Source organism: Narcine bancroftii, chromosome 3 (genome assembly GCF_036971445.1).
Source record: "Narcine bancroftii isolate sNarBan1 chromosome 3, sNarBan1.hap1, whole genome shotgun sequence".
Classification (NCBI taxonomy): domain Eukaryota; kingdom Metazoa; phylum Chordata; class Chondrichthyes; order Torpediniformes; family Narcinidae; genus Narcine; species Narcine bancroftii.
This window is the reverse complement of record NC_091471.1, coordinates 219,710,049-219,724,581: the sequence shown is the minus strand read 5'-3', so window position 1 is coordinate 219,724,581 and position 14,533 is coordinate 219,710,049. Positions and strand designations below refer to the sequence as shown.

Genomic DNA, 14,533 nt, shown 5'->3' with positions numbered 1-14,533 from the left:
AGGTGGAAAGTAGACAAAAGATGGGAGTGAAAGGGAAAAAGCAGAAGTGGTACAGTAGGAGGGGATCATTACCTGAAATTAGAAAATACTATGTCCATTCCATTCGGCTGCAGACTGCCCAGGCAGAATGCAAAGTATTGATTTGCTAGTTTATGTTGCGCCTCATTCTGGCAGAGGAGAAGGCCCAGGCAGAAAGTTTATATGGGAATAGGAAAGGGAGTTATGCAACTAGGAGTTCAGGATAGCCAGTATGAATACAGCATAGATGCTCTGCAAAACGATCCACAAGTCTGCGTTTGGTCTCAACAATGTAAGGGAAGCTACACGAAGAGCACAACTGAAGTTAGTTAGTGCAGGAGCATGTGAATCTGCTTCACATGGAAGGGTTGTTTGGGTACATGGATGGTAGTGAGGGCGGAGAGGTAAAAGTGTTACACCACCTACGGTTCCAGGAAAAATGACCAAGGGTCATGAAGAGGTGGGTGGGGAGGGTGAAGGTGACAAGCGAGTCACAGAAGCAGTGATCCATATGAAAGGTGAAAGGGGGTGAAAAGGTCTAGGGGGTGGGATGTAATTAGAGCTGGGAGAAATTACAGTGATGATGTACTGAATGCAGAGGTGAAAGGTGAGGAAAAGAGGAACCCTATCCCTGTTCTGACTGGGTGGGGGGGGGGGGGGGGGGGAAGGGATAGAGTCCAAGAAACAGGGGAAGCTGTCCAGGAATGGAAAGCTCATCTTGAGATTAGATGCAGTGAAGAAGATAAACTGAGGAATGAGATGGTATCCTTATAGGAGATGGAGTATTTGAGATAGCTGTGGGAATCAGTGGATTTGTAGTTAATGTCAGCATATTGCATCTCCTCAAGAGGAGAAGGGAGATCTAGTTAGGGGAGAGAAGTGTCAGAACGAGTCCCAGAGAATTTTAGAGTAGGTGGAGATTGGTGGCTTTGATAAAATTTATGATTTTTGCTCAGATACACAAAGCAGTGCCAATGCGGTCATCAATGTAACAGAGGAAGAGATGGATGGTGGTACTGGGTTAGGTTCAGACTATATAAGCTCATCATCATCTGAATGTCCATACAATATACAAGTAAATGAAACAGCATTTCTCCAGACAATAATGCACACACATACTGAAATATACACAAGCTAAAATGTTCAATAAATATGAGTATTTTAAAATGGTTACAAGATGCTGTTTTGTCAATCTCACAGGCTGCAGGAAGAAGCTATTTCCCTCATCCTACCTCCTAGCTTGCACGGTTGGTGTGGCAGTTAGCGCCACACCTTTACAGCCCCAGTGCTTGGGACTGGACTGGGGTTCAAATCCCGCCCGCACTGTCTGTATGGAGTTGTACGTTCTCCCTATGTTTGCGTGGGCTTTCTCTGGGGGCTCTGGTTTCCTCCCACCTTTCAAAACGTACCGGGGGGGGGGGGGGGGGGGGGGAAGGTAGGTTAATGGGATGCAAATTGGGCAGCACAGACGTGTAGGCCAAAATGGCCTGTTACCATGCTGTATGTCTAAGTGAAAAAAATCAAATCCCTAGCTCTACAGGAAACATAGAGCATGTGAGTCTTTTCTCTGTTCTTCGCTCCCCACCCACCTCTCCTGCGATACATTTCCCTACAACTGCAGTAAGTGCCACACACTTCCATCTGAGGCGGGGGGGGGGGGGGGCCTAAACAGCCCTTCCACATTGACGCATAGATTCACGTGCACCTCCTCTAACCTCATCAACTAAATCTTGTGCTCCTGATGCAGCTTCTTGTACATTGGTGAGACCTGGCCACCGTTTTGATGAGCATCTAACACACCCTTTTTGTATTGGCAATCCTGAGCTTCCAGTTGCATGTCATTTCAACTTCCCTTCTCACAACAGCCTGTCTGTCCTGACCTTCTTCACAGCCAGGGTGAGGTCCAGAGGAATGACGACTCATATTTCTCTTGCAGCCAAATGTCAAGAATTTCCTAGTTTCACCTAATGAATATCCTCTATCTTGTTCACAACCCTTCCACTCTTACCCTTTCCTTCTTTTTTGTTTCCTTTCCCACCTACCCTTCCACCCATTCTCATACTCCCTCCTCTTTGGTTCCATCAGTTTCTGTTCCCATCTACCCACTGGATTCTTCTGCTCTCTCCTCCATTCGGCTCCACTTGGCCTCTCTTTTATATCATCATTGTAACCTTCTCTTTGTATCAGATTCCACCCTGAACACAACCCACTATGACTCGTCTTCCTCCACTGGACCCTTTGTTTTCCTTGTTTCTCTCCTCCTTTATCTGACACCGACTAATCTCCTGCCTTTGTCCATCATGGTTCACGCCTGCTTGGTTTACTAATCCACATGGGCCCCTGTTGTACTCCTTCATCCTTGTCTTTTTTCCACGAGCTGCATTTCTCCACACTCCCAGTTTTGATGAAGTCAAGCCAAATGTCTTTAATTCCTTGGATTTTTTTCTCCCTCTTTTCTTAAAAAGTGGTGGCACATTAGCAACCTTCCAATCGAAACAACTGATCTGGAATGTTGGAAAATAATCACTAATCATTTTCACACACCCTGCAGACAAGCTGTGACTCTACTTTATCTGGAGAAATTACCAGGAATTCAGGACCTCCCGGGCCTTGCACACCATGGTCCAAATTCCTGGGAATTTACCCTGCCTGGTAATTTAGGGGAATCCCGCCCCTAAATGATGACTTTGGCACTCACAAGAATAAAGGTTCCCTTCCCATCTGTCAATTGCCTGCCCACACCTTCCCTCCTGTCAGTAGGTCAGTCTCTCAACTGCCCGCTTCCTCCCCACCTGTCTGTCGGTCAGTTGGCCGCTTGCCCATCACACTCCCTCTCCCCCGTCCATCGGTCAGTCAGTCGCTCGCCCACTTCTACTCCTTCCCTCCTGTCGGTATTAAGCCCTAGGAATTTATCCACTTATATTGCCATCAATTTACCATATAATTTCATGACTGATCCAATTTCCGACAACTCCTCCTCCACACTCGTCCCTCAGACCCCAAGAATTCCTGGAAAGTTATTTGTATCATCCTCATTAAGACTTAACTGAAGAATTTATTCAATTTCAGATAAAGAATTGCTGGAGGAACTCAGCAGTTCAGAGAGCATCCAAGGTTCTGACCTGCTAAGTTCCTCCAGCAATTCTTTGGCTGCTCAAAATTCCAGCAGAGGCAGCTTTTGAGGTTTTCTAATTTATTCAATTTAGTTTCCATCTCCTTGCTCCCCATTATGAATTTCCATAATTCTGACTGCTGGACCAACATTTGTTTCAACTAGTCTCTTTCTCTTTATATCTAAAGAAACTTTTATATGCAGTTTTGATAGATAACGAGTTTATTATCATACACATTAGTACAATGTGCTGAAATTCTTGCTGAAGCAAAACAGGTTCTTTGTAAAAAAAAAACTCCAATAGCATACATTAAATTATTGTATGGAAAAAGATCATTAATATTCACAGACATGAGATTTTAAGAGAAAAAAGTGTTGCTTCAGTAGTGCAGACAGGTCTTTTTTGTGGTGCCAGAGTAGTTCATAATTGGGATAGTAAGAGGAAGTTCAAGATCCTGATAATTATTGGGAAAAAAAATATTATGGACTTCAAACTCCGGACCTTCTTCTTGAAGTCAGCAGCAAGAATAGATTGTCACGAGGGTGATGGAGGTCCTTTATCATGTTGGCAGCCTCTTGAGACAGCACTTCACATAGATGTCTTCCTTGAATTTTCCCTGCAAGTTTCCAGTCGTAGTCTATTTTCCCCCTTCTAATTCACTTGATTTTAAACTGTAACAATTTCAGAATGGAGCAGAATGAAATACGGAAACTTCATCTCAGATAATGTATTAATCAGGATAAATGTTCCGGCAGATTTTTTTTGCTGTTAAGCATGTAGAAATTTGCAAGTAAAATAAACTTACTCTGGACTGCAATTAAGATTTCTTAGTTCTGGACTCAAATTGGACTGAGGACACTGGATTGGAACTGGTGGCAGAATGTTCCGCTCTTGAAGGAGATTGATTTGCTTTCGAGCTTCAGCCTGTTGTTTATTCTGAAAGAATAACCCCTTCATGCTCGATGACAGGTGATTAACTTTGGAAGATGGCTGTAATTATAAAAAGCAAAGATTTTTCTGTGGTTTTGAAACTTATATCTTTTTGTCCTAATTAAAGATTAAAAAAACCTCATTTTGCACAAGTTCTTTCATAGTACAAGTTGAACCTCTTTCATCTGGCGATGTCGGGACCTGGCCATTGCTGGACCACAGAAAATGCCGGAGAACAGAAAATGACCCCTAAGGGAACTCCCTATGCAAACATATCAATGGTAGAACAAAACTTAAAACAGGAAATAATACTGTGGGGCAGCACAGTTAGCGTAGCGATTAGCACAACACTTTTACAGTGCCAGCAATCGGGGGCATTAGTACTAACTCCTTACAGATAGAGCGGGACTCAAACTGCAGTCCCAATCACTGGTGCTGTAAAGGTTGAATCTGGCACCATTAGTACAAATTCCTTACAGACAGTATGGGACTCGAACCCCGGCCCTGATGGCAGCACATTCAACTTTTACAGTACCAGCAATCGGGAGTGGGGTTCGTGTCCCGCACCGTCTCTAAGGAGTTTGTACTGACGGTGGCAGATTTAAAACGTGCCGGACCATGGGAGATGCCAGACCACAGAGCACCAGATAGTAGAGGTTCAACCTATAATTAATCTAACCGCTAATGAAAAATTTCTCATTTTGAAAAACATAAGGAATATCCAACATTCAACAACATTAAGACTGCCAATTTGGAAAAAGGATTTAAGATGAAGCTGATGAGAGTTTATAGTCATATGCACAAGTACAATATACAGATGCGCTTTAATTCCTGCTTGCTGCAATTTCACAAGTATACAAAATACTATAATAAACAATGAGTATAAATTTCCATGAGAGGAAAAAAATGACATATAAAAGTATAGATAAATATTCACCACTGCAGTAAGTGCAAACAAAGTGATGCGACAATAGTGCAGGCAGATCTTTGGTTGTCCTGGAGTCGTGTTATGATTAGGGTAGTATGGAGAAGTTCAAGAGCCTGATAGCTGTTACTGAAAACTGTTCTTGAAGTTAAACTTATCAGATGGCAGGTTTCTGTACCTTCTGCATAAAGGTAGCAGCGAGAAAAGAAAGTGACCAGGGTAATAGGGTTCCTTTATGATGTTGGTGCCTTTTTGCAGTGCCTCACACAGATGACTTAAATAGATCGGAGTCAGTGCCCATGGTGGACTGTGCTAGGCTTGCTACCTTCTGCAGCCTTTTGTGCTCCTGGCCACTTGAGATTTTTCTCAGAACTCCTTTAGAAGTTCAATAGATTGCTCAATAACATACTGAATCTCCTCAGGCACTTTAGATAATGGAGGCATTGTGGTGTGCATTCTTCACAGTCACATTGATTTGCTGCAACAAAGACAGATCCTCCAAAAAATGAATGCGCAGGAACATAAAGCTATGAACCTATTCCATCGCCATTCCATCAACAAAGAGAGGAGCATAGTTGCTCAGACTTTACTTCCTAAAGTCCACAATAAACTTCCTTAGTTTTGCAGATATTGAGAGCAAGGTTGTATTCTGGCATCACATAACTAGATTCTCAGTCTCCAACTTATATTCTGATTTATCATTATCTGTTGTTCAGCCAACAACAGTGACGTCATCAGGAATTTATAGATTATGACAGAGCCGAATTTGGCCATGTAATTGCAAGTGTAGAGGGAATTCAGCTGGGTACCAAACATTCAGTCTTGAGGGACCCCTGTGATGATGGTCAGAGAGGAGGAGGTGACGTTGCCAATCAACACTGATTTGGGTCTTCGGGTAACTATTAAAACTGAAAGATACTACAAAGCAAATGAACTCAACTCAGCAGGTGTGAGGAATTTATAATTTTTCAAGACATCTTCAAAAGTGATTCAGGATACCGAAATATTAGCATACAGTATACCTTATCAAAGCAACTATCCAAAATGTTAGATGATATCTTAATTTCATTATTAACTATGTCAAATTTCTCTTCTGAAGGTCAGTGTCTGTGTCCAATCGATAAATAAAAAAGACAGGCTTTCAAATCTTTCACCAGCAATCAAATTAACTCACAACAAAAGTTAAGTGTACCATGAGATGTTACACCAGAAGCGAATCATTTACAACCCAAACTGAATGCCTCTCCATGAATGAGGCTCCAAGACCAAATGTTCCGAGAGAGAGGGAGAAAGAGATCGATCATTGGACAAGGTTCCCCATGGTAAGCACATGCAGAAAGTTATAAGGCATGGAAACAGACTTTGTGGGTTGCCCACAGAAGGCAGAGGGGAGTAGTAAATGGAGTACATTCTGCCTGAAGGTCAGTGGCAAGTGGTGCTCTGCAGAGATCTATTCTGGGACCCCTGCTCTTTGAAATTTCTATAAATGACTTGGATGAAGAAGTAGAGGGGTGAGTTAATAAGTTTACATATGACACAAAGGTTGGAGGTGTTGTGGACAGTGAAGGTTGTCATAGATTACAAAGGAAGCAAGGAATTGAGTTCAAGAGCAGCAAGGTAATAATGTAGCTCTATAAAACTGTGGGTAGACCACATTGAGTATTGTGTTCAGTTCAGGTCATCTCATAACAGGAACAATGTGAAAACTTTGGAGAGGGTGCAGAATGTACAGTGTCCTCCATAATGTTTGGGATAATGATAATTTTTTTCTTTATTTGCCCCTATGCTCCACAGTTTTAAATTTGTAATCAAACAATTCACATGTGATCAAAGTGCACATTCCAGATTTTATTCAAGGTTATTTGTATACATTTTGGTTTGACCATGTACAGCACTTTTTATATATATATTCCCTTCATTTCAGGGCACCATAATAAATGGGACATACAAATGGTGTGCATATTAAAGTAATCATATTTAGTACTTTGTTACATATCCCTTGCACGCAATGACTGCTTTAAGTTTGTGATTCACAGACATCACCAGGTGCTGAGTATCTTCTCTGGTGAGGCTGTGGGAGGCCTCCACTGCAGCCATCTTACACCTTTTGCTTGTTTTAGGGGTTTGTCCCCTGAAGGTTTCTCTTCAGCATATGGAAGGCATGCTCACTTGGATTAACATCTGGTGACTGACTTGGCCATTCAAGAATTTTCCAGTTTGTAGATTTGAAAAACTCCTTTGTTGTTTTAGCAGTATGTTTCGGATTGTTGCCCTACTGTAGGATGAAGCGCCGCTCAATGAAGTTTGGGGTATTTGCTCGTATTTGAGCAGATAAAATGTTCTTATACACATAGAGCAATACAGCACAGTATATGCCCTTTGCCCCTCAATGTTGTGCTGACCCATATAATTCCTTCCTCAAAAAAAGTATTAAAATCTCCCTACCCTATAACCCTCTATTTTTTTTTCATCTGTGTGTCTGTCTAAGAGTTTCTTAAGTACACCCAATGGTTCAGCCTCCACCACCATTCCAGGGACCTACAACTCTCTGTGTAAAAAACTTACCCCGATGTCTCCCCTAAACTTCCCTCCCTTCACTTTGTACATGTGTCCTCTGGTGTTTGCTATTCCTGCCCTTGGAAACAGGTGCTGGCTGTCCATCCTATCTATGCCTCTCATAATCTTGTAGACCTCTATTAAGACTCCTCTCATCCTTCTACACTCTAACGAGAAAAGTCCTAGCTTTGTTAACCTTGTTTCCAAATCCAGGTAGCATCCTGGTAAATCTCCTCTGCATGCTCTTCATAGCTTCCACATTCTTCCTATCATTAGGTGACCATAACTGAACACAATACTCTAAGTGTGGTCTCACCAGAGATTTGTAGAGTTGCAATATGACTTCTCTACTCTTTAATTCAACTCCCCTATTAATGAAGCCCAGCATTACATAAGCCTTCTTAACTACCCTATCAACCTGTGCAGCGACCTTGAGAGATGTATAGATTTGAACTCCAAGGTCCCTCTGTTCATCTACAATCTTAAATAACTGACCATTAACCCTGTACTCAGCCTTCTGGTTTGTCCTTTCAAAATACATCACCTCACACTTCTCTGGATTGAAATCCATCTGCCACTTTTCTGCCCAACTCTGCATCCTGTCTAAATCCTCTTGCAACGTTCGACAACCTTCAGCTCCATCCACAACTCCTCCAACCTTAATGTCATCCACAAACTTCTGCCTCTTCATCCAGGTCATTTATAAAAATCACAAAGAGCAGGGGTCCCAAAATAGATCCTTGCAGCACTCCACTAGTCACCGACCTACAGGCAGAATACTTTTCTTCTACTACTACTCTCTGCTTTTTCCCTACAAGCTAATTTTAAAAAAAATTATTTTATTTTTCACACTATGAACCACATTAACCAAAATACACTCAAACATTTCCCTCTTGAATATACAATGTCATTTTCTCCCCTTTTCCCCCTCCCTTCCCTCCCTCCTTCCCACCCCCCTCCCTACCCACTAAACGTTCAACATATACAATACAATAAACCCATTAAACAATGACATCACACAATGAAAATAAACAAGAAAATTGTGTCTTCTATTTTTACAAACTGGGTCAGTTCATTTCGTCTTCTTCTCATTCTGTCATTTTAGGGGGTGGAGGTCCGCGTTAGGCCCTCTTTGTTGTGTTCCATGTCCGGTTCCCAAATTTGTTCGAATATTGTGACGTTGTTTCTTAAATTATATGTTATTTTTTCCAGTGGAATACATTTATTCATTTCTATGTACCATTGCTGTATTCTCAGGCTCTCTTCTGATTTCCAGGTTGACATTATACATTATTTTGCTACAGCTAAGGCTATCATAATAAATCTTTTTTGAGCTTCATCCAAATCGAGGAGTAGTTCTTTACTTCTTATATTACTAAGATGAAAGATCTCTGGATTTTTTGGTATGTTGCTTTTTGTGATTTTATTTAATACCTGATTTAGATCTTCCCAAAACTTTTCCACTTTCTCACATGCCCAAATTGCATGTACTGTTGCTCCCGTTTCCTTCTTACAGTGAAAACATCTATCTGATACTGTTGGGTCCCATTTATTTAACTTTTGGGGCGTGGTATATAGCCTGTGTAACCAATTATATTGTATCATGCGTAACCTCGTGTTTATTATATTTCTCATAGTTCCGGAGCATAGCTTTTCCCATTTTTCACTTTTTATCTTTATGTTTAGATCTTGTTCCCACTTTTGTTTGGGTTTACAGCTTATTTCATCATTCTCTTTCTCTTGCAGCTTGATGTACATGTTTGTTATAAATCTTTTAATTATCATTGTGTCTGTAATCACATATTCAAGGCTGCTTTCTTCTGGTAACCTCAGCCTGCTTCCCAATTTGTCCTTCAAGTAGGTTTTCAGTTGGTGGTATGCAAACATTGTACCGTGAGTTATACCATATTTGTACTTCATTTGTTGAAAAGGTAATAAATTTTTTCCCAAAAAACAATTTTCTATTCTTTTGATCCCTTTTCTCTCCCATTCTCTAAAGGAAAGGTTATCTATTGTGAAAGGGATTAGTTGATTTTGCTTCAATAATAATTTTGGTAGTTGGTAATTTGTTTTTTCCCTTTCTACGTGAATCTTCTTCCAAATGTTGAGCAGATGGTGCAGTACTGGTGAACTTCTATGTTGCACCAGCTTTTCATCCCACTTATAAAATATATGTTCTGCTACCTTCTCCCCTATTTTATCTTGCTCTAACCTGGTCCAATCTGGTTTTTCCCTTGTTTGATAAAAATCTGATAGATATCTTAATTGTGCTGCTCTATAATAATTCTTAAAGTTTGGTAGCTGTAAGCCCCCTTGTTTGAACCATTCTGTTAATTTATTTAGTGCTATCCTCGGTTTCCCCCCTTTCCATCTTTCCAATGTTCTAAGTCATCTTGTAATTTCTTCATTAATGGCTGATAATTTGATTTGTACAGATGGCCTAGATTATTATCTAGTCAAATACCTAAGTATCGAATTGCTTGTGTTTGCCATTTAAATGGTGATTCTTTCTTAAACTTTGAGAAATCCGCAATATTCGTTGGCATCGCTTCACTTTTATTTGCGTTGATCTTGTACCCCGATACTTCTCCATATTCCTTCAATTTCTTATACCATATAACCATGTAACCACTTACAGCACAGAACAGGCCAGTTCGGCCCTACTAGTCCATGCCGTAACAAATCCCCACCCTCCTAGTCCCACTGACCAGCACCTGGTCCATACCCCTCCAGTCCTCTCCTATCCATGTAACTATCCACTTTCCTTAAATGTAACCAATGATCCCACCTCGACCACGTCTGTCGGAAGCTCATTCCACATCCCCACCACCCTTTGCGTAAAGAAATTTCCCCTCATGTTCCCCTTATGATTTTCCCCCTTCAATCTTAAACCATGCCCTCTAGTTTGAATCTCCCCCACTCTTAATTGAAAAAGCCTATCCACGTTTACTCTGTCTGTCCCTTTTAAAATCTTAAACACCTCTATCAAGCCCCCTCTCAATCTTCTATGCTCCAGAGAAAAAAGCCCCAGTCTGCACAACCTTTCCCTGTAACTCAAACTTTGAAATCCTGTCAACATTCTCGTGAACCTTCTCTGCACTCTCTCTATTTTGTTTATATCTTTCCTATAATTTGGTGACCAAAACTGTACACAGTACTCCAAATTTGGCCTCACCAATGCCTTGTACAATTTCATCATAACCTCCCTACTCTTGAATTCAATACTCAGATTTATGAAGGCCAACATTCCAAATGCCTTCTTCACCACACCATCTACCTGAGTATCTGCCTTGAGGGTACTATTTACCACAACTCCTAAATTCCTTTGTTGCTCTGCACATCTCAATAGCCTACCATTTAATGCATATGACCTATTTAGATTTGCCTTTCCAAAATGTAACACCTCACACTTATCTGTATTAAATTCCATCAGCCATTTCTCAGACCACACCTCCAGCCTTCCTAAATCACCTTTTAATCTACGGTAATCTTCCTCACTGTCCACAACACCACCAATCTTTGTATCATCCGCAAACTTGCTTATCCAATTCTCCACCCCTAATTCCAGATCGTTAATATATATAATAAACAATAGTGGACCGAGGACCGATCCCTGAGAAACTCCACTAGTCATTGGCCTCCAATTGGACAAACAATTTTCTACCACTACTCTCTGACACCTCCCATCCAACCATTGCTGAATCCATTTCACTACCTCCTCATTTATACCTAATGCCTCCACCTTTTTTCCTAACCTCCTGTGGGGAACTTTGTCAAAAGCTTTACTAAAGTCTAAATAGACAACATTCACAGCTTTCCCTTCATTAACATTTTCTGTAACCAACTCGAAAAACTCAATCAGGTTTGTCAAGCATGATCTACCCCTGACAATCCCTGTACCTCCAAATAATTGTAAATACCATCCCTCAGAACACTTTCCATCAACTTGCCCACCACAGACGTCAGACCCACGGGCCTATAATTCCCAGGTTTACATTTAGACCCTTTCTTAAACAGCGGAACCACATGCGCCACCCTCCAATCCTTTGGCACTTCCCCCGTGGCCAGTGACATCCTAAATATCTCTGTTAATGGCCCCGTTATCTGTCCACTAGCCTCCCTGAGTGTCCTTGGGAATATTTTGTCCGGTCCCGGAGATTTATCCACCTTTATCTTTATCAACACAGCCATCACTACCTCCTCGGTTATCCTTATATGCTTCATTACCTCCCCACTATTTTTCTTTACCTCAACTGGTTCAATATTTTTTTCCCTAATGAATACCGAGGCAAAGAAATCATTCAAAATTTCCCCCATTTCCTCTGACTTCTCACTCAGCCTACCCTCACTATCTACAAGAGGTCCAATTTTATCCCTCACTAATCTTTTACTTTTAATATACTTATAGAAACCCTTTGGATTTATTTTTACTCTGTCTGCCAAAGCCTTTTCTTTTATTGATATTTCTGGTTCTATGATGTCATCTGCAAATAGACTGATTTTATATTCCTTCTCTTTTATTTTTATCCTTTTATTTTATTTTCTGTTCTTATCAGTTCTGCCACGGGTTCTTTAGCTAAAGCAAACAGTGAGGGAGATAGTGGACATCCCTGCCTAGTTGATCTGCTTAATTTAAATTGGTTTGATGTATATCCATTTACTGTCACCTTTGCCAATGGTCCATTATATAATGCTTTAATCGAATTAATATATTTCTCTGGTAGGTTGAACCTCTGTAGTACTTTGAATAAATAATTCCATTCTACCCTGTCAAAGGCTTTCTCTGCATCTAAAGCAACTGCCACTGTTGGTGTCTTATTTCTTTGTACTGCATGAATAAAGTTAATGAATTTACAGATATTGTCCGTTGTTCATCTTTTCTTAATAAATCCAGTTTGATCTAGTTTTACTATTTTTGGTACACAGTCGGCCAATCTGTTTGCTAATAGTTTTGCTATTATCTTATAATCTGAGTTAAGTAGAGATATTGGTGTTAGTGGATCTTTCCCCGTCTTTGGTATTACTGTATTTATTGCTGTTTTACATGAATCTGGCATGTTTTGTGTTTCTTCAATCTGGTTCATTACTTCCAGGAGAGTAGGAATTAATAAATAACGTTTTATAGATTTCTATTGGCAACAAGCCAATTTTTTATACACACAGCCAAGATTTCACTGATCCCGTGCCTCATGACTTCCTAAATGAGTCTTTCGTGGGGGACCTTGTCAAATGCCTTGCTAAAATCCATGTAGACCACATCTACCTCCTTACCCTCATCAATTTCTTTTGTTACCTCCTCAAAAAACTCAATTCAACTCGTGAGGCACGACCTTCCCTTCACAAAGCCATGCTGACTATCCTTGAGTAGACTGTACTTCTCCAAATGCTCATAGATCCTATCCTTAAGAATCCTCTCCATTAGTTTACACATCACTGATGCAAGACTCACTGGTCTATAATTCCCAGGATTCTCACCACTACTTTATTTTAAACAATGGGACATTTGCCATTTCCAATCCTCTGACACCTCTCCGCAGCCAAAGCGGATTCAAAATTCATAGCTACTGCCCCAGTGATCTCTTCTCTCACTTCCCACAACAGCCTGGAGTATATTGCGTCTGGCCCCGGCAACTTATTAATCTTGTTTTTAAGTAGATCCAACATTTCCTCTTCATTAATCTTCATTCATTGTCTAGTACACAGGCCTATTCAATTTTGACCTCAGCCTGATCAAGGTCCTTTTCTCTTGTGAATACTGATGCAGACTATTCATTTAGGACTTCCCAACCTTCTCTGCCTCTAGACACATGTTGCCTCCTTTATCCTTTAGCAGCCCCACCTTCATTCTCGTCATCCTTCTGTTCTTCACCAACGCATAGAATGCCTTGGGGTTCTCCTTAAGTTAACATGTCAAGGCCTTCTCATGCCCCCTTTGAGCTCTCCTAAGTCCTTTCTTAAGCTTCTTCCTGGCTACCATACATTTCTCATGAGCCCCTACTGTTTCCTGTATCTAATGTATGCTTCCTTCTTCCTATTGACTAGTTGCCTGATCTGCTTCATCAGCCACAGTTCCCTTTTTCCACCATATTTTCCTTGTCCCAGTGGGACAAAACTATCTTGAACCCTGTACAAGTTGTCTGTAAGTGTCCTCTACATTTTTTTCTGTGCTTTCACCTTTAAGCATGTTTCCACTTTATTCTCACTGTTCCTGCCTCATTCCTTCATAATCAGCCCTTTCCCAGTTAAACATTTTCCCATTTTGACTGTTTATATCCTTTTCCATAGCTATGTTGAAGCTGAGGGAGTTGTGGTCACTCTCACCAAAATACTTCCCCATCGAGAGGTCTGCCACCAACCACGTTCATTCCCCAGAATGGCCTCTCCTCTCATCGGCAGGTCCACATACTGTGTCAGGAATCCTTCTTGTACACACGTGACAAATTCAGTCCCATTGATCCCTCTTGCAATCAGTAGATGCCAGTCAATATTAGGGAAGTCGAAATCACCCATAACTACAACCCTGTAGTTCCAGCACCATTCCAAAATCTGCCTGATTATCTGCTCCTTGGTTTCCTGAGGACGATTTGGGGGCCTATAGACTACTCCCAGCATAGTGATCGCACCCTTCCTATTTCTGACTTCCACCCACACCGACTCAGTGGACACTTCCTCTCCAGCATCCTCCCTTTCTGTAGCTGTGATACTATCCCTGGCCAGTAATGCTACTCCCCCCACCCCCTTTTCTACCTTCCACCCTATTCTTTTTAAAACACCTAAACCCCGGTACCTGCATCAGCCAATTTTGTCCTTCCTCCAGCCAAGTTTCTGTAACAGTCACATCCTACCACTGAAATAGACACATTTCAAACTCTCTAACTGGCTACCTTTATGCTTTGTCCCCTGCCTGTCCTTCCTTACCATTCAGAGAACATAGCATTATGGTTTTGTCCTACTACCCTAATCTCTGCATTCACATTCTGATTCACACCTC

The 14,533-nt window shown here is 41.2% G+C and overlaps 1 protein-coding gene across 4 annotated transcripts in view; it reads right to left on the bottom strand.

Moving 5' to 3' along the window:
• LOC138758139 (protein transport protein Sec24B-like) overlaps window positions 1–14,533 on the bottom strand; it is a 188,229-nt gene that overhangs the window by 91,616 nt on the left and 82,080 nt on the right. For all 4 annotated transcript variants that reach the window (XM_069926651.1, XM_069926650.1, XM_069926652.1 and 1 more), the window contains one exon: window positions 3,937–4,121. In XM_069926651.1, coding sequence (XP_069782752.1) covers window positions 3,937–4,121 — 185 coding nt within the window. The remainder of the gene's footprint in view (window positions 1–3,936; window positions 4,122–14,533) is intronic.